Source organism: Atractosteus spatula, chromosome 25, assembly GCF_055471065.1.
Source record: "Atractosteus spatula isolate fAtrSpa1 chromosome 25, fAtrSpa1.hap1, whole genome shotgun sequence".
Taxonomy (NCBI): Eukaryota; Metazoa; Chordata; class Actinopteri; order Semionotiformes; family Lepisosteidae; genus Atractosteus; species Atractosteus spatula.
Genome location: NC_142730.1, coordinates 2,000,556 through 2,023,842, shown reverse-complemented (window position 1 = coordinate 2,023,842; position 23,287 = coordinate 2,000,556). Strand labels below are relative to the sequence as shown.

Sequence of the window (23,287 nt, the reverse complement as noted above, 5' to 3'; positions counted from 1 at the left end):
ATGGAGTGCCTGTTCATGTTTCTTTGTCGCTGGCCAGCATTCAGTTCCGTACAGGGCCGCTGGTCCGACCACTGAGCGCTAGACTTTGGATTTTAGGCGCAAAGGGATCTTCTTGTCGCACAGTACTCCAGTGACCTGCCGCCATTTCATCCAAGCGGCGCCGACTTGGAGGGTAGTGCGGTCGGAGTTGACACGTGAGCCTAGGTACTTGAACTGGGTCACTTTGTTCAGTTGGACCCCACCAGCTGCGATGACGGCCCCAAGCCCGTTTGCGAAAGGAGGAGGGACTTCAGCGACAGGCCGTGCAACAAGCCGGCCGAAGAAAAATTCCTTGTTGCGTCAAAATGCAACGCAGAATATACTACATTTACTAAAGTTATAGTTTCGCAGAAAATACTGCAGTTTACTACTTTTATAGTGTACTACAGTGTATACTGCAGTTTCCTAGTTTTATAGAGTATTGCAGAATATACTGCAGTTTACTACAGTGTGTTATAGAGTACTACAGTATATACTATAGTTTACTACAGTCTGTTATAGTGTGTTGCAGAATATACCGCAGGTAAGTAGTGTGTTATACTGTATTATAGTATATACTACAGTTTACCAGTGTGTAGCAGAGTACCAGTTTACTATAGTATATGTTGTAGTATAATATATACTACAGTTTACTCGTGCATTATAGTATATTGCATAGCATACTGCAGTTTACTAGTGTCTTGTGTACAACAGTATATACCACAGTTTACTACAGTGTGTTATTGTATACTTCTATATAGACCAGTTTACTGCGGTATTACAGTGTTTACCACAGACAGTAGTTTGTTGTATAAAATGCAGTGAAAGAGGCAGAGAGAAAGACACGCAGACAGGAGTCGGTTGTATTAAATGTTCTAGATGTTTATTGGCGTTGGATTCGCTTCTGCGCGACAGCTGGTCCCTCATGCGCTCTGCCCCTCTGCTGCCTCGGGCTGGCGGAGACGGGCTCCGGGCTGGGCCGGGCTGGGCTCGGCCCGGAGCCCGGAGCCCTTCTTCCTGCACAGCGCCCACAGAAGGTGGGAACCCAACAGAGGAAAAGAAAGACTCTTTCTTTTGCGATTCTCGATAAGTTATTTTCGTTTTGAAATTCTTTAATTAAACCCGGAGAGAAATAGATTTTTGTTTTCCTAGAACACAGAGAAAGACTGATCTTCACCGAGGAGGGGGGGAGGAAGAGGAGGAGGGGGGGGGAGATGCACACAGCGCACACAGACGGGGGACGGGGGGGATCGAGGGGTGTGGAAGAGGAAAGCAGCTCTCCCTCCACGCCCTGAAAGAATACCGAACAAGAACGATCCGAATAATAAAAATGATGGCCCCCCCCAGACAGGGGGCAGCGGCGTGGCGGGTCCTGGGGGAGAGTCCGCCCGCGGGGGGCTGTGAGAGTCTGGGGGGGGAGAGAGAGAGACGGGGGGGTCGGGGGGAGGGATGGGTTCGAACAGGTTTGTTGATTTAATAGTAGGTCTCCTTCTCCACCCAGCCTGCAGAGGGAGACAGAGAGACAGAGGCAGAGAGGGCGTTAGCATGAGTGTTCATGTCTCAGGTACAATCATGTGTCAGCCATGTGTGTCAGTGTGTTGTAGTGTGTCTCTATATGTGTCTGTGTGTTGTAGTGTGTCTCTATATGTGTCTGTGTGCAGTGTGTGTGTGTCAGAGTGTTATAGTGTGTCTCTATATGTGTCTGTGTGCAGTGTGTGTCAGAGTGTTATAGTGTGTATCTCTATATGTGTGTTTCATTGTGCAGTGTGTTATAGTGTGTATCTCTATATGTGTCTGTGTGTCATTGTGTGTGTCAGTGGGTATCTCTATATGTGTCTGTGTCAGTGTGTGCAGTGTGTGTGTCAGTGTGTGCAGTGTGTGTGTCAGCGTCGTACCTCCAGGGTTCCTGCGCAGGATGAGTTTCCGGATCTCATCGTACACGAAGATGAGGAAGCTGTAGGGGAATGCACAGAACCACCAGCTGGGCCTGTGGGGGAAAACAGAGGGGAGAGAAGTGAACCCCCCAGGGGAATGGAACAACCCGTGTGTCTGCAGCCGTGAACCCCCACCCCCCCAGGGGAATGGAACAGCCCGTGTGTCTACAGCAGTGAACCCCCCCAGGGGAATGGAACAGCCCGTGTGTCTGCAGCCGTGAACCCCCCCAGGGGAATGGAACAGCCAGTGTGTCTGCAGCAGTGAACCCCCACCCCCCAGGGGAATGGAACAACCCACTTCCTCTTCCTTTGGGCTGCACCAGCTGCTCACAGGAATGGGGAAGTCAGGTACAGGGAGTGGGTTTCAGGGAGGGTTGGGGTGACTCACTTTAAGGGGTACATCCTGAGTGCCACGTCCATCCCAGGGCAGTAGGACAGGAAGGCTGCCAGAGCCGTCTCCTCAAAGAGCCCAAAGATCAAGATCTTATTCCTGCAGACAGAGAGACGGAGAGAGAGACAGGCAGGGTCAGACACACACAGAGAGAGAGAGACAGGCAGGGTCAGACACAGAGAGAGACAGGCAGGGTCAGACACACACAGAGAGAGAGAGAGAGACAGGCAGGGTCAGACACAGAGAGAGAGAGACAGGCAGGGTCAGACACACACAGAGAGAGAGACAGGCAGGGTCAGACACAGAGAGAGAGAGAGACAGGCAGGGTCAGACACACACAGAGAGAGAGACAGGCAGGGTCAGACACAGAGAGAGACAGGCAGGGTCAGACACACACAGAGAGAGAGAGACAGGCAGGGTCAGACACAGAGAGAGACAGGCAGGGTCAGACACACACAGAGAGAGAGAGAGAGACAGGCAGGGTCAGACACAGAGAGAGAGAGAGACAGGCAGGGTCAGACACACACAGAGAGAGAGACAGGCAGGGTCAGACAGAGAGAGAGAGAGACAGGCAGGGTCAGACACACACACACACACACACACAGAGGCAGACAGGGTCAGACACAGAGAGAGAGAGAGACAGCAGGATCAGACACACAGACAGGGCTAGGTGAAGAGAGACAGGCAGGGAGAGTCAGACAGGGCTAGACAGACAGACAGAAGGCCAGCAGACCCAGTGAGGGGTCTGACTCACTTCATGCCCTGCTGGAAGACAGAGTTCCTGCGTGTTTTACAGATGATGACATCGGCCCACTGCACCACCACGATACTGACAAAAAAGGCTGTGTGGCAGGTGAACTCCACGATCTTCCTCTGTTCATAGGTCTGAGAGAGAGACAGGGGGGTTAATACACTGACTGCACTGAGCCTGAGAGAGAGACAGGGGGGTTAATACACTGACTGCACTGAGCCTGAGAGAGGGACAGGGGGGTTAATACACTGACACTGCACTGAGCCTCAGAGAGAGACAGGGGGGTTAATACACTGACTGCACTGAGCCTGAGAGAGAGACAGGGGGGTTAATACACTGACTGCACTGAGCCTGAGAGAGGGACAGGGGGGTTAATACACTGACACTGCACTGAGCCTCAGAGAGAGACAGGGGGGTTAATACACTGACTCTGCACTGAGCCTGAGAGAGACAGGGGGGTTAATACACTGACTGCACTGAGCCTCAGAGAGAGACAGGGGGGTTAATACACTGACACTGCACTGAGCCTCAGAGAGAGACAGGGGGGTTAATACACTGACACTGCACTGAGCCTCAGAGAGAGACAGGGGGGTTACTACACTGACTCTGCACTGAGCCTGAGAGAGACAGGGGGGTTAATACACTGACACTGCACTGAGCCTGAGAGAGAGACAGGGGGGTTAATACACTGACACTGCACTGAGCCTCAGAGAGAGACAGGGGGGTTAATACACTGACACTGCACTGAGCCTCAGAGAGAGACAGGGGGGTTAATACACTGACACTGCACTGAGCCTCAGAGAGAGACAGGGGGGTTAATACACTGACACTGCACTGAGCCTCAGAGAGAGACAGGGGGGTTGATTCCCAGGAACTGCACTGGGCTGCTGCTGGAGCTGCTGGTGAGAGAGAGGGGGAGGCCGGCCGGGCGGCACTGACCCATTGCTGGCCGTAGCTGTCCTCCAGGTCGTTGTTGGTCCGGTCGTCCCAGTTCAGCCGGATGCCCACCAGCTGGGAGGGCAGGAAGCCGTTCTCTGCCAGGATGACGAAGTAACTGAAGAAGCCGCCCAGCGCCTGGATCATTCCTGCAGAGAGAGGCAGTCAGGCCTGGAGACACTGGGCACTGCACTAAATCACTGAACTGCACCTCGCCATGACCTCACTGAGCCTGACCGCACCTGGCCATGACCTCACTGAGCCTGACTGCACCTCGCCCTGACCTCACTGAGCCTGACTGCACCTCGCCATGACCTCACTGAGCCTGACTGCACCTCGCCATGACCTCACTGAGCCTGACCGCACCTCGCCATGACCTCACTGAGCCTGACCGCACCTCGCCATGACCTCACTGAGCCTGACCGCACCTCGCCATGACCTCACTGAGCCTGACTGCACCTCGCCATCACCTCACTGAGCGTGACCGCACGTCACCATGACCTCCCTGAGCCTGACCGTACCTCACCATGACCTCACTGAGCCTGACTGCACCTGATTTTGCCCTGACCTCACCGTGACCTCAGGCTGCACTGTGATGTCGCCCTGACCTCACCGTGACCTCAGGCTGTACTGTGATGTCACCCTGACCTCACCGTGACCTCAGGCTGTACTGTGATGTCAGTACCGTGACCTCAGGCTGTACTGTGATGTCGCCCTGACCTCACAGTGACCTCAGGCTGTACTGTGATGTCACCCTGACCTCACCGTGACCTGAGGCTGTACTGTGATGTCAGTACAGTGACCTCAGGCTGTACTGTGATGTCACCCTGACCTCACCGTGACCTCAGGCCGTACCTATCTGTCCGTAGGCCATGCTGATCAGCCGCTCGTTCACCAGCTTGTCTGTGCGGGGGTTGCGGGGCTGTCTCTTCATGATGTCACTCTCCGCTGCCTCGTACGCCAGAGAGATAGCAGGGACCTGGGGCAGAGGGACAGCAGGACAGTACCAGGTGAGCACAGTGAGTACAGCATGAGTATGTACAGTATCAAGTGAGCACAGTGTGAGAATGTACAGTACAGTACAGTGTGAGTATGTAGAGTGCAGTCTCACCATGTCGGTGCCCAGGTCGATACACAGGATGGTGATGGTGCCCAGGGGCAGGGGGATGTTGCCCATGATGAACAGCAGGAAGGGAGTGATCTCAGGGATGTTGCTGGTCAAGGTGTAGGCGATGGACTTCTTCAGGTTGTCAAAGATCAGACGTCCTGCGCACACACAGATACACACACAGGGTTACACAACACACACAGATGTAAAGATAGGATTACACACAACGCACACAGTGACCACACCGCCAGCCCCTCGCACTGACCAGCCCCTCTCACCTTCCTCCACTCCGGTCACGATGGAGGCAAAGTTGTCGTCCAGGAGGATCATGTCAGCTGCCTGCTTGGAGACGTCCGAACCGGCGATCCCCATGGCAACACCGATGTCAGCTTTCTTCAGGGCTGGAGAGTCGTTCACTCCATCCCCTGTCACTGCTACAATAGCACCCTGAGAGAGAGAGAGGGGTTAATACAGACACACTGACTGGACACTCCAGTACATTAACACTGCACTGAGAGAGAGAGGGGTTAATACAGACACACTGACTGGACACTCCAGTACATTAACACTGCACTGAGAGAGAGAGGGGTTAATACAGACACACTGACTGGACACTCCAGTACATTAACACTGCACTGAGAGAGAGAGGGGTTAATACACACACACTGACTGGACACTCCAGTACATTAACACTGCACTGAGAGAGAGGGGGGTTAATACAGACACACTGACTGGACACTCCAGTACATTAACACTGCCCTGAGAGAGAGAGGGGTTAATACAGACACACTGACTGGACACTCCAGTACATTAACACTGCACTGAGAGAGAGAGGGGTTAATACAGACACACTGACTGGACACTCCAGTACATTAACACTGCACTGAGAGAGAGGGGGGTTAATACAGACACACTGACTGGACACTCCAGTACATTAACACTGCCCTGAGAGAGAGAGGGGTTAATACAGACACACTGACTGGACACTCCAGTACATTAACACTGCACTGAGAGAGAGAGGGGTTAATACAGACACACTGACTGGACACTCCAGTACATTAACACTGCACTGAGAGAGAGAGGGGTTAATACACACACACTGACTGGACACTCCAGTACATTAACACTGCACTGAGAGAGAGGGGGGTTAATACAGACACACTGACTGGACACTCCAGTACATTAACACTGCCCTGAGAGAGAGAGGGGTTAATACAGACACACTGACTGGACACTCCAGTACATTAACACTGCACTGAGAGAGAGAGGGGTTAATACAGACACACTGACTGGACACTCCAGTACATTAACACTGCCCTGAGAGACAGACAGGAAAGGTTACCTGTCTCTGACATCCCTCCACGATGATGAGTTTCTGCTGGGGGGAGGTCCTGGCGAAGACGATCTCAGTGTGGTTCCTCAGCACCTCGTCGATCTGCTCCTGGGAGAAGTCCTTCAGGTCGGTGCCATGGATCACACAGGCCTTGGCATCCCTGGGGACAGGGACAGGTGTGTCCAGGTGAGCTCACAGGCGCTTCAGTAATGACAGGTGTGCCAGTGAGCATGTATGTGATGGCTGGAGTAAGTACAGGAGTGTGTGTACAGGTGTGTGTATGTACAGGTGTGCGCTTATACAGGAGTGTGTGTGTACAGGTGTGTGTACAGATGTATGCTTATGCAGGAGTGTGTGTGTACAGGTGTGAGTGTGTGTGACAGCTGTTACCTGGGGTTGACCTGGCTGACGGGAATGTTGAGGCGGGCAGCGATGTCCTCCACGGTCTCGTTGCCCTCGGAGATGATGCCCACGCCCTTGGCGATGGCCTTGGCGGTGATGGGGTGGTCGCCGGTCACCATGATGACCTTGATCCCGGCAGATCGGCACTTGCCCACGGCGTCGGGCACGGCGGCGCGCGGCGGGTCGATCATGGACATCAGGCCCACGAAGCACAGGTTGTCCGTCTGGAAGTTGACGTCGTCGCAGTCGAAGGCGAAGCCCTTGGGGTACTGGTCCTCGGGCATGAGCAGGTGGCAGAAGCCTGCAGAGAGAGAGGGGGTCATGGCGCGGTCTCCCCCAGTCTCCCTCTGTCCGCAGGCCGCAGGCGTGGAAGTATCTCCCCAGTCTCCTCCTGTGCCCAAAGTATCCCCTTGTCCCCAGTCTCCCCAGTCTTACACCAGGCCCACCCAGGCCGCCCAGCTCCAGGTAGGCGTTCTGGAAGGCCTCCTTCAGCTCCTCGTCCATGGGCTGCTCTCTCAGCTCCTTGTACCCCCGTACCCCCAGGCTCACCCAGCACCCTCTCGCCCAGCACCCCTGTACCCCTGTGCCCCCAGACTCACCCAGCACCCTCTCGCCCAGGCCGCCCAGCTCCAGGTAGGCGTTCTGGAAGGCCTCCTTCAGCTCCTCGTCCATGGGCTGCTCCTTGCCCTGCAGCATGATGGTGGAGCAGCGGTCCAGGATTCTCTCGGGGGCGCCCTTCATCACCAGCAGGTACCGGTTATCGTTGGGGTCCTCTGTCTCGTGCACTGAGAGCTGGACAGGCAGAGGAGGGGTCAGTGTGTCTGCGTGGGACAGAGTGTGACCCTCACTGGCACAGTCTGTGCCCAGTGTACTCTACTCTCAGGGGGCTGTACTCTCAGGGGGCTGTACTCTCAGGGGGCTGTACTCTCAGAGGGCTGTACTCTCAGAGGGCTGTACTCTCAGGGGGCTGTACTCTCAGGGGGCTGTACTCTCACGGGTCTGTACTCTCAGGGGGCTGTACTCTCAGTGAGCTGTACTCTCAGGGAGCTGTACTCTCAGGGGGCTGTACTCTCAGAGGGCTGTACTCTCAGAGGGCTGTACCGTCAGGGAGCTGTACTCTCAGGGGGCTGTACTCTCAGGGGGCTGTACTCTCACGGGGCTGTACCGTCAGGGGGCTGTACTCTCAGGGGGCTGTACTCTCAGGGGGCTGTACTCTCAGGGAGCTGTAATCTCAGGGAGCTGTACTCTCACAGGGCTGTACCGTCAGGGAGCTGTACTCTCAGGGGGCTGTACTCTCAGTGAGCTGTACTCTCAGTGAGCTGTACTCTCAGGGGGCTGTACTCTCAGGGGGCTGTACTCTCACGGGGCTGTACTCTCAGGGGGCTGTACTCTCACAGGGCTATACTCTCAGTGAGCTGTACTCTCAGGGAGCTGTACTCTCAGGGGGCTGTACCGTCAGGGAGCTGTACTCTCAGGGGGCTGTACTCTCACAGGGCTGTACCGTCAGGGAGCTGTACTCTCACAGGGCTGTACTCTCAGGGAGCTGTACTCTCAGGGGGCTGTACTCTCACAGGGCTGTACTCTCAGGGAGCTGTACTCTCAGGGGGCTGTACTCTCACAGGGCTGTACCGTCAGGGAGCTGTACTCTCACAGGGCTGTACTCTCAGGGAGCTGTACTCTCAGGGGGCTGTACTCTCAGGGGGCTGTACTCTCAGGGAGCTGTACTCTCAGGGGGCTGTACTCTCAGGGAGCTGTACTCTCAGAGGGCTGTACTCTCAGGGGGCTGTACTCTCAGGGGGCTGTACTCTCACAGGGCTGTACCGTCAGGGAGCTGTACTCTCACAGGGCTGTACTCTCAGGGAGCTGTACTCTCAGGGGGCTGTACTCTCACAGGGCTGTACTCTCAGGGGGCTGTACTCTCAGGGAGCTGTACTCTCACAGGGCTGTACTCTCAGGGAGCTGTACTCTCAGGGGGCTGTACTCTCACAGGGCTGTACCGTCAGGGAGCTGTACTCTCAGGGAGCTGTACTCTCAGGGGGCTGTACTCTCACAGGGCTGTACTCTCAGGGGGCTGTACTCTCAGGGAGCTGTACTCTCACAGGGCTGTACTCTCAGGGAGCTGTACTCTCAGGGGGCTGTACTCTCACAGGGCTGTACCGTCAGGGAGCTGTACTCTCAGGGAGCTGTACTCTCAGGGGGCTGTACTCTCACAGGGCTGTACTCTCAGGGGGCTGTACTCTCAGGGAGCTGTACTCTCAGGGGGCTGTACTCTCAGGGGGCTGTACCGTCAGGGAGCTGTACTCTCACAGGGCTGTACTCTCAGGGAGCTGTACTCTCAGGGGGCTGTACCGTCAGGGAGCTGTACTCTCAGGGGGCTGTACTCTCACAGGGCTGTACCGTCAGGGAGCTGTACTCTCAGGGGGCTGTACTCTCAGGGGGCTGTACTCTCACAGGGCTGTACCGTCAGGGAGCTGTACTCTCACAGGGCTGTACTCTCAGGGAGCTGTACCGTCAGGGAGCTGTACTCTCAGGGGGCTGTACTCTCACAGGGCTGTACTCTCAGGGAGCTGTACTCTCAGGGGGCTGTACCGTCAGGGAGCTGTACTCTCACAGGGCTGTACTCTCAGGGGGCTGTACTCTCACAGGGCTGTACCGTCAGGGAGCTGTACTCTCACAGGGCTGTACTCTCAGGGAGCTGTACCGTCAGGGAGCTGTACTCTCAGGGGGCTGTACTCTCACAGGGCTGTACTCTCAGGGAGCTGTACTCTCAGGGGGCTGTACCGTCAGGGAGCTGTACTCTCACAGGGCTGTACTCTCAGGGGGCTGTACTCTCACAGGGCTGTACCGTCAGGGAGCTGTACTCTCAGGGGGCTGTACTCTCAGGGGGCTGTACTCTCACAGGGCTGTACCGTCAGGGAGCTGTACTCTCAGGGGGCTGTACTCTCAGGGGGCTGTACTCTCACAGGGCTGTACCGTCAGGGAGCTGTACTCTCAGGGGGCTGTACTCTCAGGGGGCTGTACTCTCACAGGGCTGTACCGTCAGGGAGCTGTACTCTCAGGGGGCTGTACCGTCAGGGAGCTGTACTGTCCGTGAGCTGACCTGGTACTTGTTGGTGGAGTTGAAGGGGATCTCCGCCACCTTCTTGTTCTTCTCCCTCATGGCCTTGACGGAGCCGCAGGACAGCTCGATGCACTTGAGCAGCGCCGACTCGCTGGCGTCTCCCGCCACGTCCCGCTTCAGGATGGGCAGCCCGTCCTGGCCGCCCTTGAACACCGCGCGGTTGCACAGCGCCGCCACCCGCGCCAGCCCCACCCAGGTGGCCGAGCTCTTGTCGAAGGAGGCGCCTGCCCAGGGAGACCAGGAGAGAGAGTGAGAGGGTGTGCGTGCACTGGTGTGCACTGGTGAGTACTGGTGTACCTGACTGGTCCTCAGTGGTGTCTCTACTGGTGTGTACTGGTGTGCACTGGTGAGTACTGGTGAGTACTGGTGTACCTGACTGGTCCTCAGTGGTGTCTCTACTGGTGTGCACTGGTGTGCACTGGTGAGTACTGGTGTACCTGACTGGTCCTCAGTGGTGTCTGTACTGGTGTGCACTGGTGTGCACTGGTGAGTACTGGTGAGTACTGGTGTACCTGACTGGTCCTCAGTGGTGTCTGTACTGGTGTGCACTGGTGAGTACTGGTGAGTACTGGTGTACCTGACTGGTCCTCAGTGGTGTCTCTACTGGTGTGTACTGGTGTACCTGACTTGTCCTCAGTGGTGTCTGTACTGGTGTGCACTGGTGTGCACTGGTGTACCTGACTGGTCATCAGTGGTGTCTGTACTGGTGTGTACTGGTGTGCACTGGTGTGCACTGGTGTACCTGACTGGTCCTCAGTGGTGTCTGTACTGGTGTGTACTGGTGTACCTGACTGGTCCTCAGTGGTGTCTCTACTGGTGTACCTGACTGGTCCTCAGTGGTGTCTGTACTGGTGTGTACTGGTGTACCTGACTGGTCCTCAGTGGTGTCTCTACTTGTGTGTACTGGTGTACCTGACTGGTCCTCAGTGGTGTCTGTATGGTGTGTACTGGTGTACCTGACTGGTCCTCAGTGGTATCAGCTTCGTGGATCTGGTTGTCGAACCACATGTGGGCCACAGTCATGCGGTTCTGGGTCAGGGTGCCGGTCTTGTCGGAGCAGATGGTGGAGGTGGAGCCCAGAGTCTCCACGGCTTCCAGGTTCTTCACCAGACAGTTCTTCCGAGCCATCCTCTTCGCTGTGAGAGTCAGACACACCTGAGAGAGAGAGAGACAGGTCAGACACACCTGAGAGGGAGAGAGACAGGTCAGACACGCCTGAGAGGGAGAGAGACAGGTCAGACACGCCTGAGAGAGAGAGACAGGCAGGGCCAGTATCGAGACAGGAGAGAGAGACAGGCAGGGCCAGTAGGAGGCAGGAGAGAGACAGACAGACAGGACCAGTAGTGAGACAGGAGAGACAGGCAGGGCAAGTAGTGAGACAGGAGAGACAGACAGGGCCAGTAGGAGGCAGGAGAGAGAGAGAGACGGGCAGGGCCAGTATTGACACTCACAGTGACTGTAGCCAGCAGTCCCTCAGGCACGTTGGCGACAATGATGCCGATGAGGAAGATGACGGCCTCGAGCCAGCTGTAGCCCAGCACAATGGACAGGATGAAGAAGGTGATGCCCAGGAAGACGGCCACGCCCGTGATCAGGTGGATGAAGTGCTCGATTTCCTTGGCGATGGGGGTCTTGCCCGTCTCCAGCCCTGACGTCAGAGTGGCGATGCGGCCCATCACCGTGCGGTCGCCCGTGGCGACGACGATCCCGCGGGCTGTGCCTGGGAGACAGAGGGCGCGGGTGAGAGGCAGGAGGGAGCGTGTGTGTGTGAGAGTGCCCACAGCGCTGACCCTGATCCTAACAACACCTCTCCATCCGGGCCCACCGCCACCCGGCAGCTGGGCCGGCAGAGAGCAGGGAGAGGGATCAGGGACAGTCTGACAGAGAGGGAGGCGGTTGCCATGGCGACCGTACCCTCCACACAGTTGGTTGAGAAGAAGGCAATGTTCCGTGTCTCCAGGGGGTTGTCATGGGTACAGTCAGGTGACCGGGTCTGGGGCTCTGATTCGCCAGTGAGGGAGGAGTTATCCACCTGTCAGAAGACGGGAACACAGCTGTCAATCACTCTGACACAGGCACAGCTGTCCAGAGTGGCCTGTGTGTGTACAGTATGTATTCCTGCAGCGCTTGACCGGGCCAGCGAGTGACCGAGGGGTCAGTACCTTGCAGCCGTGCGCGGAGACAATGCGGAGGTCAGCAGGCACTCTGTCTCCCCCCTTCACCTCCACCAGGTCTCCAGCCACCACCTCCTCCGCGTTGATCTGCATCTTCTCTCCCTCGCGGATCACCAGGGCTTGCTGCGGACACACAGCCAGGGACACCATGGGGCAGTGACCAGGTGTCCCCGCTCCCCGTCCTCACGACACCCCAGACCCCCTGTCTGTCTCTCCTCAGACGCGCTCCGGTCTCTCAGACGCCCTTGTCCTGGACTGAGGAGATTCAGCTCCGTAGCCCCGTCTGAGCCCAGGAAACAAGTCTCTCTCTCTCTTCTCTCTTCCTGTGGTGAGCTGACCAGCTCTGAGCACAGTATTCTAACCCTGAAACTACCTGACAGCCCTGAGTCCAGGATAATTCTCTCTTCCTGTGGTGAGCTGACCAGCTCTGAGCACAGTATTCTAACCCTGAAACTACCTGACAGCCCTGAGTCCAGGATAATTCCCTCTCTTCTCTCTTCCTGTGGTGAGCTGACCAGCTCTGAGCACAGTATTCTAACCCTGACACTGTACCTGACAGCCCTGAGTCCAGGATAATTCCCTCTCTTCTCTCTTCCTGTGGTGAGCTGACCAGCTCTGAGCACAGTATTCTAACCCTGACACTGTACCTGACAGCCCTGAGTCCAGGATAATTCCCTCTCTTCTCTCTGTGTGTGAGCTGACCAATATTCTGACTCGGGTTCTGCTGGTCTTGGTGCAGACTGACTCAATCCCTGCTCCTTCCTCTACACTCCAGCTCCTCTCCCTATTCCCCTGCTCCTAAACCCCAGCTTCTCCTCCTACAGCTCAGCTCCTCCCCCAGCTGTGGGACAGAGGGAGGATGGCGTACCCCAGACACAGAGAGGGAGACAGGACAGTAGCTGTGCGACAGAGGGAGGATGGCGTACCCCAGACACAGAGAGGGAGACAGGACAGTAGCTGTGGGACAGAGGGAGGATGGCGTACCCCAGACACAGAGAGGGAGACAGGACAGTAGCTGTGGGACAGAGGGAGGATGGCGTACCCCAGTCACAGAGAGGGAGACAGGACTCAGGACAGTAGCTGTGGGACAGATGGCGTACCTGAGGCACCATGTTCTTGAAGGACTCCATGATCTTGGAGCTCTTGGCCTCCTGGTAGTAGGAGAAGCAGCCGGTGATGATGACCACGGCGGACAGCACAATGCCCAGGTACAGCTGAGGACACAGACAGGGCAGAGGGCGCGTTACTGACCGTTCCGCGCCCGGGCCAGGGCCACACTGCGGGCGCGGCTGTCTGGCGGACTCACGTTGTCGCCGGCGGGCTCGTCCTCAGTGGCCGCCTGGATGCCGTAGGCCAGGAAGCAGAGGATGGCGCCGATCCAGAGCAGGATGGAGAAGCCCCCAAAGAGCTGGCGGCAGAACTTCACCCACTCGGGGGTGGTGGGGGGCGGCGTCAGGGCATTGGGCCCATCCCGGGTCAGGACCTCAGCGGCGCGGGCCAGGGTGAGACCCTGAGGGCGAGGAGGAGAGACGGCTTGGTCACACGCTGCCCCCAGACCCACGGGTGGCTAACCAGGTGTCGCCCCCTTGGGGTGACTGGCGGTAACTGCTGCATGGCTCACAGGTGAGAGGGCGAGAGACCTGGAGAGGTGATGCTGTCCCAGAGGTGTCAGTGCGAAGACACACACAGACCCTTCCTATAGATCCAGACGGCGGAGGCATTTCTATCGCAGTACCGCAGTATGGACGCAGTAACGGTTATTTAAGCCGTTTACGTTGCTCTGCCAGAGAATACAGTCCCTTGTTGCTACGCAACGCAGAAACACACCCACAAGTCACACTAACTAGCAAAGAGAGGACATTAGCTAGCCAATATGATAAAGGAATAGGTGACTTGCTCCTTGTTTATTTCTTGTGCATATTTATGTGAACATTTCCATCGATCGCACAAGCATGGCAAAACCGTACAATCCCTAGTTCGTCGGGCATTTTCTTTCTCGGTGCAGGCGTGCTCCCACTGCTGCTGGTCTGATATCACGCCATCACTGTCTGTCATTACAATTGGGCTTCAACACAACACAACACAACACAACACAGACCTGTCCTTGCGAGACTGGCAGTGTGGCGCAGGTGCTCAGCTGCGGGTGTGTGTGTATGGGAGTGGGGTTTTCAGTGTGGATGTGTGCTCAGGGTGCCCAGGTGCCGGTGGGTGTGTTCAGGCGCAGGTGTGTGTGTTCAGGTGCGGGTGTTTGGTCAGGGTGTTCAGATACAGGGGTGTGTGTTTAGGTACGGGTGTGTGTATTCAGGCGCAGGTGTATGCTCAGGGTGTTCAGGTGCAAGTGTGTGTGTGTTCAGGCGCAGGTTTGTTCTCAGGGTGCTCAGGTGCAGGAGTGAACAGGTGCGGGTGAGTGTGCTCAGGTATGGGTGTGTGTTCAGGTGCGGGTGTATGCTCAGGGTGTTCAGTTACGGGTGTGTGTGTTCTGGTGCTTGTGTGTGTGTTCAGGTGCAGGTGCTTGTTCAGTCCTGCTCTGCTGTGCCCTTGAACAAGGACAGATACCCAGACTGTTCCAGCTGTACGACTTCCAGCAGATATCTGGGTACTAGTGTCAGCCAAGGAAACTGACAACGTGCAGTACATGTGAGCACCTCTTACAGACAGGCGCAGTTCCTGGTGTCTGCAGCAGGGGGCAGCGAGAGCTCACCTGGACGATGTCTGTGTTGTATTTCCGGCACACTTCCTCCACGGACATCTTGTGTTCCGTCTAAGGGCAGGAGAAGAGGGATTGAGGGAAAATTCCATGAATTCGGACAGTGCTCTTCTTCCCAAAGGATCCCCAGGCACTTATCACACAGTAGGGGACCCCCTCATCCCCCACTAAAGTGCATCTCGCACCTGGGGGACACACAGCAGCCCCTGTGCACACAGGTCAGGGGAGCAGAGAGAAACGGCGGCACCAGGTGGATTGAGGAGGAACTTCAGGAAGGACAGAGTGGAGCTCAAAGCCCTGTCTGTCACAGTGTGTCAGTCTGTCAGACAGTGTGTCACAGTGTGTCAGTCTGTCGTAGTGTCAGTCAGTGTGAAACAGTGTGCTCGTGTCAGTGTGTCACAGCGACAGTCAGTATTGAGACAGTGTGTCAGTGTGTCACAGCGACAGTCAGTTTTGTGACAGTGTGTCAGTCAGTACTGTGACAGTGAGTCAGTCAGTATTGTGACAGTGTGTCAGTCAGTATTGTGACAGTGAGTCAGTGTGTCACAGCGACAGTCAGTACTGTGACAGTGTGTCAGTCAGTACTGTGACAGTGAGTCAGTCAGTATTGTGACAGTGTGTCAGTCAGTATTGTGACAGTGTGTCAGTGTGTCACAGCGACAGTCAGTACTGTGACAGTGAGTCAGTCAGTGTGTCACAGCGACAGGCTCACGAGACTCACCAGGGGCACTTCCTTCTTCAGGTCATCCAGGTCCTTGGCCTTGTTCTTCTTCTTGGGGGAGTCCTTCTCATCCTTGTCCCCCTGCGTGGTAGCCACGCGGTAACTGTCCGACCGCCCATACTGCAGGAAGGGAAACAAATGCCAGGTCACCAAGGTTCCTCTTTACCCAACCATATCAATATTTGACACGCATGCACGCGCGCTCCAGTGAATACACTGCTGTTGTGTCTCCTCTCTGCACAATAACATAACCGCTGGCAATGAGACGGTGGGCAGAGCAGGTGTCAGTAAGAGGGGCTACTCAGCCAGCAGAACAGCTCTCCAGAAATCGCACACTGAGAGACCAGCACACACACACTGAGATCAGCACACAGAGACCAGCAAGCACACGCACACTCAAAGAGAGAGAGGCACACAGACAGGAGGCAGAGCCCATCTCCAGATATTCCCTGTTAATTAGATATTGACTGTGAACTGTCTCAGGTGGTATATTAACTGCAATTTAATTAAGAGGCACTCTAACACACACACCACCACAACACACACTGCACTATACATACAGCAGAGCACTGTAGTATACACACTGCAGTATACACACACAGAACACTGCAGTATACACACTACAGTATACACACAGAGCATTTCAGTATACACACACACAGCACTGTAGTATACACACTGCAGTATACACATACACAGCACTGCAGTATACACACTGCAGTATACACACACAGAGCACTGCAGTATACACACTGCAGTATACACACACAGAGCATTTCAGTATACACACTGCAGTATACACACACACAGCATTGTAGTATACACACTGCAGTATACACATACACAGCACTGCAGTATACACACTGCAGTATACACACACATGCAGCACTGTAGTATACACACTGCAGTATACACACAGAGCACTGCAGTATACACACTGCAGTATACACACAGAGCACTGCAGTATACACACTGCAGTATACACACACAGCAAGCACTGAAGTATACACACTGCAGTATACACACACAGCATTGCAGTATAGACACTGCAGTATACACACAGAGCACTGCAGTATACACACTGCAGTATACACACAGAGCACTGCAGTATACACACTGCAGTATACACACACAGCAAGCACTGAAGTATACACACTGCAGTATACACACAGAGCACTGCAGTATACACACTGCAGTATACACACAGAGCACTGCAGTATACACACTGCAGTATACACACACAGCAAGCACTGAAGTATACACACTGCAGTATACACACACAGCACTGCAGTATACACACTGCAGTATACACACACATGCAGCACTGCAGTATACACACTGCAGTATACACACACAGAGCACTGCAGTATACACACACACAGCACTGCAGTATACACACTGCAGTATACACACACACAGCACTGTAGTATACACACACACAGCACTGCAGTATACACACAGCAGTATACACACACATGCAGCACTGCAGTATACACACACAGAGCACTGCAGTATACACACAGCAGTATACACACACAGAGCAGTATACACACAAAGGAGCAAAGTCCTGTAATACAACACAAAGTATGTCTGTATCAGAAACCCCGCAGTTTGAAATCCATCCAGTGTCTGTGCACCACAACAAGTGTGAAATCAATCCATGAAGTAATGGATTCTAGCACAAAAGGGACTTCTAGAACAACAGTAATTTTCCTGAAAGGAGCCAAGGTATCAACACTTGGCTGGGCAGCTTGTTCCACTCTCACACAACCCTCTGTGTAAAAAGCCTCCTGTCCTCCGCTGGACATGTGGTATTCCAGAGGACTAAGAGGAGTAGGCCTATCTCACTGTGCTGCTCTTAGTGTAAGTCTGATCCACAAGAACCGGACCAACTGGGTATGAACTACAAGCAGGAACCAGCCTGACCCGGGTCAGGCCCACAGGAGCAGCCCGACCTGGTAGTCCCTGTCTGAGTGTGCGTCAGCGCGTGTCAGTGGGATGTAATAACAGACACCAGACTGGAATTACAGCTCCTGCAGGCAGCAGCCAGCAAACACGTTCAACCACAGGCCTGACCAGAGGGGCTGAGTGACCACTGGACATCCAGAGAAACACAGAGGCCGAGTGACCACTGGACACAGAGAGAGTAACTGTCTCACACTCTCTCATGCTCACTCTCTTTGTGTCACACACAGATAATACCAGCAACTGACACAAGCACAGAGATAACACAAAAATTCCATAGATAATAAACACACATACTGTGCCACAGGAATCTTTCTGACCACACTAGACCCCGGAGTGGATCAGACTGCTGTGCATCAGGAATCTTTCTGACCACACTAGACCCTGGAGTGGATCAGACTGCTGTGCATCAGGAATCTTTCTGACCACACTAGACCCTGGAGTGGATCAGACTGCTGTGCATCAGGAATCTTTCTGACCACACTAGACCCTGGAGTGGATCAGACTGCTGTGCAACAGGAATCTTTCTGACCACACTAGACCCCGGAGTGGATCAGACTGCTGTGCATCAGGAATCTTTCTGACCACACTAGACCCTGGAGTGGATCAGACCGCTGTGCAACAGGAATCTTTCTGACCACACTAGACCCTGGAGTGGATCAGACCGCTGTGCAACAGGAATCTTTCTGACCACACTAGACCCTGGAGTGGATCAGACCGCTGTGCATCAGGAATCTTTCTGACCACACTAGACCCTGGAGTGGATCAGAGTGTGAAAGCCCCAGCTGACTGGAGACAGACTGGATATTCCTGCAAGCTCCCTGTGAAGCCCAGGACAAAGGCTCTGTCTCTGCGTCACTGACCCGGCAGGTAACTCAGTCCGGCTGAAACCGGAGACTCTGCTGCAACATGAGGAGAGCAATTAGACTGAAAGAACCTTTAGGGCTCCCTGATCCCTCTCACCTGACACCCAGAGTACAGCCACACCGAGACGGGCCGGTCCGATACAGACAGTACAGCCACACCGAGACGGGCCGGTCCGATACAGACGGTACAGCCACACCGAGACGGGCCGGTCCGATACAGACAGGATAGAGACACTGAGACGGGCCGGTCCGATACAGACAGTACAGCCACACCGAGTGGGCCGGTCCGATACAGACAGGATAGAGACACTGAGACGGGCCGGTCCGATACAGTCAGTACAGCCACACCGAGCGGGCCGGTCCGATACAGACAGTACAGCCACACCGAGCGGGCCGGTCCGATACAGTCAGTACAGCCACACCGAGACGGGCCGGTCTGATACAGACAGGATAGAGACACTGAGCGGGCCGGTCCGCTACAGTCAGTACAGCTACACTGAAGCGGGCCGGTCCGATACAGACAGTACAGCTACACTGAAGCGGGCTGGTTTATAGTGTATTACAGTAAATCGCACAGTTCACTACAATGTGAACAGTATACACTACAGTTACAGTGATTTACAGTATGTACCAACAGTCTACCACAGTGTGTTGTAGTGTTTTATAGTATATACTTAAACCACAGTGTGTTGCAGTATGTTACAGTATATACTACAGTTCACTATATTGTGTCACAGTGTGTAGCAGTATGTTACAGTATATTCTACAGTTTACTATAGTGTGTCACAGTGTGTTGCAGTATGTTACAGTATATACTACAGTTCACTATATTGTGTCACAGTGTGTTGCAGTATGTTACAGTATATACTACAGTTCACTATATTGTGTCACAGTGTGTAGCAGTATGTTACAGTATATTCTACAGTTTACTATAGTGTGTCACAGTGTGTAGCAGTATGTTACAGTATATACTACAGTTCACTATATTGTGTCACAGTGTGTAGCAGTATGTGACAGTATATACTACAGTTTACTATATTGTGTCACAGTGTGTAGCAGTATGTTACAGTATATACTACAGTTTACTATAGTGTGTCACAGTGTGTTGCAGTATTTAACATGGCAATTATTTCTCTCCACGCGTGGATTCTCTCTCGACTCGGCCCCGCCCCCTCTTTAACGCAGAACCCGAGTCCGGCGCGACTCCCCGCGCGGCCGCGACAGCGTGTCTGTGGACTCGGTGCGCGGCGATGACAGCTGCGAGAGCCGCCGTGTCGTGTCGTGTCGTGTCGCGTCGCGATGCTCTGATCGTCGCGGAGCCCCGAGCTCGCCGGCGGCTCGCCAGCCTCCGGTCTGAGACCAGCGGCGGGGACGCGTCCGGGGCTCGAGTCTCGCTCCCCTCTCGGGTCACTCGAGACACTCGGGTCACAGACAGACGGACAGTCCCGGGCGGGGCGCCGCGCGCTCTATCCCACTCCGGGCGCAGACTCGCGGCAGGTGGCGTGGGGAGTCCATCTTGACGCAGCGGTGCGCCTGTGGGGGAGATGGCGGAACTCCTCTCCCTCTGTGTGCTTCCTATAACTCACTGTCTGCCCTCTGTCTCCTCTCTCTGTGTCTCCTCTCCCTCTGTGTGCTTCCTATAACTCACTGTCTGCCCTCTGTCTCCTCTCTCTGTGTCTCCTCTCCCTCTGTGTGCTTCCTATAACTCACTGTCTGCCCTCTGTCTCCTCTCTCTGTGTCTCCTCTCCCTCTGTGTGCTTCCTATAACTCACTGTCTCCTCTCTCTCTGTTTCTCCTGTATCTCACTGTCTCCCCTCTGTCCTCACATTGCCCAGTCTCTAAGTTCCTCTGTCCACACAGTGCCCAGTCTCTCTCTGTCCGTCTGTCCACACAGTGCCCGATCTCTCTGTCCCTCTGTCCACACAGTGCCCAGTCCCTCTCTCTCTCTCTGTCCACACAGTGCCCAGTCCCTCTCTCTCTCTCTCTCTGTCCTCACAGTGCCCGGTCTCGCACACAGGGGTCCGGCCAGCGCGCCTGTCGCAGTGGGAGCCGGGTGTCAGGGAGTCACCTGACTGACCCGCCGGCACCGCAGTGCTGACGCATCGGCAGGCTGGGGACGACCGCAGAGGACACGGGTCTCGGGTTCAAGCCCTGAGCCCCCGACCCCGGGGGTCCGGGCGCCCCCCGAACCCCCGAGGCGCAGAGGACACCGCGTCTCTGCCGCAGCGCAGACCCCCCCCCCCCCCCCGGCGGCTCCGGGGCCGAGCCACTGCGGCAGCCCGAGGGACAACCGCACCCCCGCAGCACCCCGTTCCGCACGGTCACCCCCAGACCCGGCGCTCAGGCGCGTCCGCACCCCGATAATCCCGGGAGCCGCCGGAGACGCAGCGGTGCCAAGCGGCTCCATCAGCCGCTAATCTGACCTCCCAGCAGCGGGGGGGCGGTGGCGGCGGGGGGGGGTGTTTTATCTTGCAGGGGGGGGGGTCTCCGTGCTGTCTGGAGCCACGGTCACCGGCTCTGACGTGACCCGAGGACACAGCCGCAGTGAGCAGGCAAAGTCACCCGGGGGACAGCGGCGGGGACGGGGGACCCCACAGCAGCGGCGGAGGGGGAGGAGGAGGATGGAGAGGAGAATGGAGATGAAGATGGCTCTGCGCGCTAATCGGGGGAGACCACCAGGCGTCTTACCCCCATGCTGGCGCTGCGGGTCCGGGTGTCCGGGTGTCCGGGTCTGTGCTGGGGCGGGGAGGGCGCTGCGGGGGTCGGCTCGGGGTTCGGGGCTCACAGCCGGCGAGGAGGAGCGCAGAGCGGCCGCAAGGGCATCAGGTCGCGGGCGGGGGCGAGGACGGGGGGCGCGCTGTCTCCGGCGCCGGGCGAGCTGGGTCGGGACGGGTCGGTGTCAGTCGGACCCGGGGCTGCGGCTGTGTTCTGGTGCGGTGCGGTCTCCTCAAGGTGGAGATCGGGGACGGCTCAGCGCTGCCTCTTGCCTCCGCTCCGGTCGCCGTTGCCAGGCAGAATGAGCCGGTAACCAAGGCGCCTCCTCTCCCTGCCGCCGCTCACTGTGTCCCTCCGCTGCCGCAGTGCCGCCCTTCTTTCTCACTCTCTCTTATTTTTTTTCCTCTCTCAATTCAATTCAATTCAATTCAAGGTGCTTTATTAGCATGACCGATGGGTACAATCAGTGTTGCCAAAGCAAATGAAAGTAATGATATTTACATGAAACAAAACAAAAATAGAAGTAAAATAAAATCTACAGACATATTACAGACATTTACAACAAAGACATATTATACAATATTGACATATTCTGTAGGCGGCTGGAGCATTATTGGGAGACAGACTCACTGTTCCTCAGGCTGTGACAGGAGATCACATACTGGGCTGCCAGTTCAACTGAGTTCCCTCCTCCCTCTCCCAGTAGGATTGGGACCCGTTGTGATTCTGGCAGGTGTGGGAACTCTGGGATTAGATTTCTGAATTTAGGGAAGAATGTTTCTCTAATCCCAGAGTATCTGTCACAGTGCAGTAGGAAGTGCACCTCTGTCTCTATTTCTCCCCGCTGGCAGTGGGAGCACAGCCTGTCCTCTCTGGACAGCCAGGTCTGCCTGTGTCGCCCAGTTTCTATGGCCAGGTTGTGGTCACTGAGCCTGTACTTCGTCAGGGTCTGTTTCTGTTTGTTATTTTTTATTTTGGTCAAATATTCAGCTAGTGTGTATTGTCTGTTTAAGGTTCTGTAACATTCCAGTTTATGTTGTGTCTGTGTGTGTGTGTCCCAGTGTGTGAGATATTGCTGTTTGATCTGTGCTGTGATGTGGTTGAGTCTGGGTTGTGGTGCTCTAGCAGTGCTGTCCTGAGGCTGGTTAGTGTCGGTGTGGCTCAGGTCGGTGAGCCTCAGGACCAGCTGGCTCAGGGGGCTCTGTTTTGGGCTCAGCTCTTGGCTCAGCAGGGCTTTGTGGTGGTAGGAATTTTGGTCGCTGTTTTTTAGGTGTAGCCAATACTTGAATATTCTTTTCTGTATGTTTATCAATAGTGGGTACTGGCCTAATTCGGCCCTGCACCCGTTGTTAGGAGTTCTTCTCTGCACACGGAGGATGTTTCTACAGATCTCCATGTGCAGAGTTTCTGTGGGGTGTTTGTCCCATTGGGTGTAATCCTGGTCTGTGAGGGGACCCCACACTTCACTGCCGTATAGGGCAATGGGTTGGATTACACTTTCAAGTATTTGGAGCCAGATTCTTGTTGGTGGGTTGATGTTGAAGAGCCTCTTTCTTATTGCGTAGAAAGCCCTGAGTGCCTTCTCCCTCAGTGCCTTCACTGCCAGGTCAAAACTCCCGGAAGAGCTGATGGTGAGACCGAGATATGTGTAGCTGGATGTGTGCTCCAATGTGTTGTTGTTCAGTGTGAATTTGTACCTGTTTCCCTGAGGTCTGGCTTTCTTCTGGAAAACCATAACTCTGGTCTTGTCCAGATTGACTGTCAGTGCCCAGGTCTGACAGTACTGCTCCAGCAGTGCCAGGTTCTGCTGCAGCCCCTGTTCTGTGGGCAACAGCAGGACCAGGTCATCTGCGTAGAGCAGGAACTTGATTTCTGTGTCGTGTAGTGTGAGACCAGGAGCTGCAGACTGCTCCAACATTCCTGCTAATTCGTTGATATAGATATTGAACAGTGTTGGGCTCAGGCTGCAGCCCTGTCTCACCCCGCGGCCTTGGGTGAAGAATTTAGTCCTTTTGTTTCCAATTTTCACTGCACATTTGCTCTCTGAATACATTGATTTAATTATGTCGTACACTTTGCCCCCTATGCCGCTTTGGAGTAGTTTATAAAACAATCTCTCATGCCAAATCGAGTCAAATCTCTCTC

General features: G+C 55.1%; 1 protein-coding gene across 1 annotated transcript; it reads right to left on the bottom strand.

Moving 5' to 3' along the window:
* Positions 1-875: 875 nt before the first annotated feature.
* On the bottom strand, positions 876-21,787 carry atp1a3b (ATPase Na+/K+ transporting subunit alpha 3b). The gene is made up of 21 exons (XM_088905365.1): positions 21,116-21,787; positions 15,597-15,716; positions 14,870-14,929; positions 13,475-13,678; positions 13,269-13,382; positions 12,157-12,291; positions 11,909-12,026; positions 11,446-11,714; positions 10,951-11,149; positions 9,974-10,218; positions 7,473-7,665; positions 6,862-7,174; positions 6,481-6,631; positions 5,417-5,585; positions 5,142-5,296; positions 4,886-5,009; positions 4,034-4,179; positions 3,098-3,228; positions 2,341-2,442; positions 1,914-2,005; positions 876-1,520 (listed from the first exon to the last, which is right to left on the bottom strand). The coding sequence occupies exons 1-21, from the start codon at positions 21,119-21,121 to the stop codon at positions 1,492-1,494; spliced, it is 3,075 nt and encodes a 1,024-aa protein (XP_088761491.1). The 5' UTR covers positions 21,122-21,787; the 3' UTR covers positions 876-1,491.
* Positions 21,788-23,287: the final 1,500 nt, after the last annotated feature.

What these genes read in the sequence shown, in the direction of transcription:
- atp1a3b (XM_088905365.1), bottom strand. An exon ending in CGTGACCGGAGTGGAGGAAG is followed by an intron (nt 5,297 to 5,416) that starts GTGAGAGGGGCT and finishes GTGTGTGCGCAG; the next exon opens with GACGTCTGATCTTTGACAAC. An exon ending in ACAGCTACGGCCAGCAATGG is followed by an intron (nt 3,229 to 4,033) that starts GTCAGTGCCGCC and finishes TCTCTCTCTCAG; the next exon opens with ACCTATGAACAGAGGAAGAT.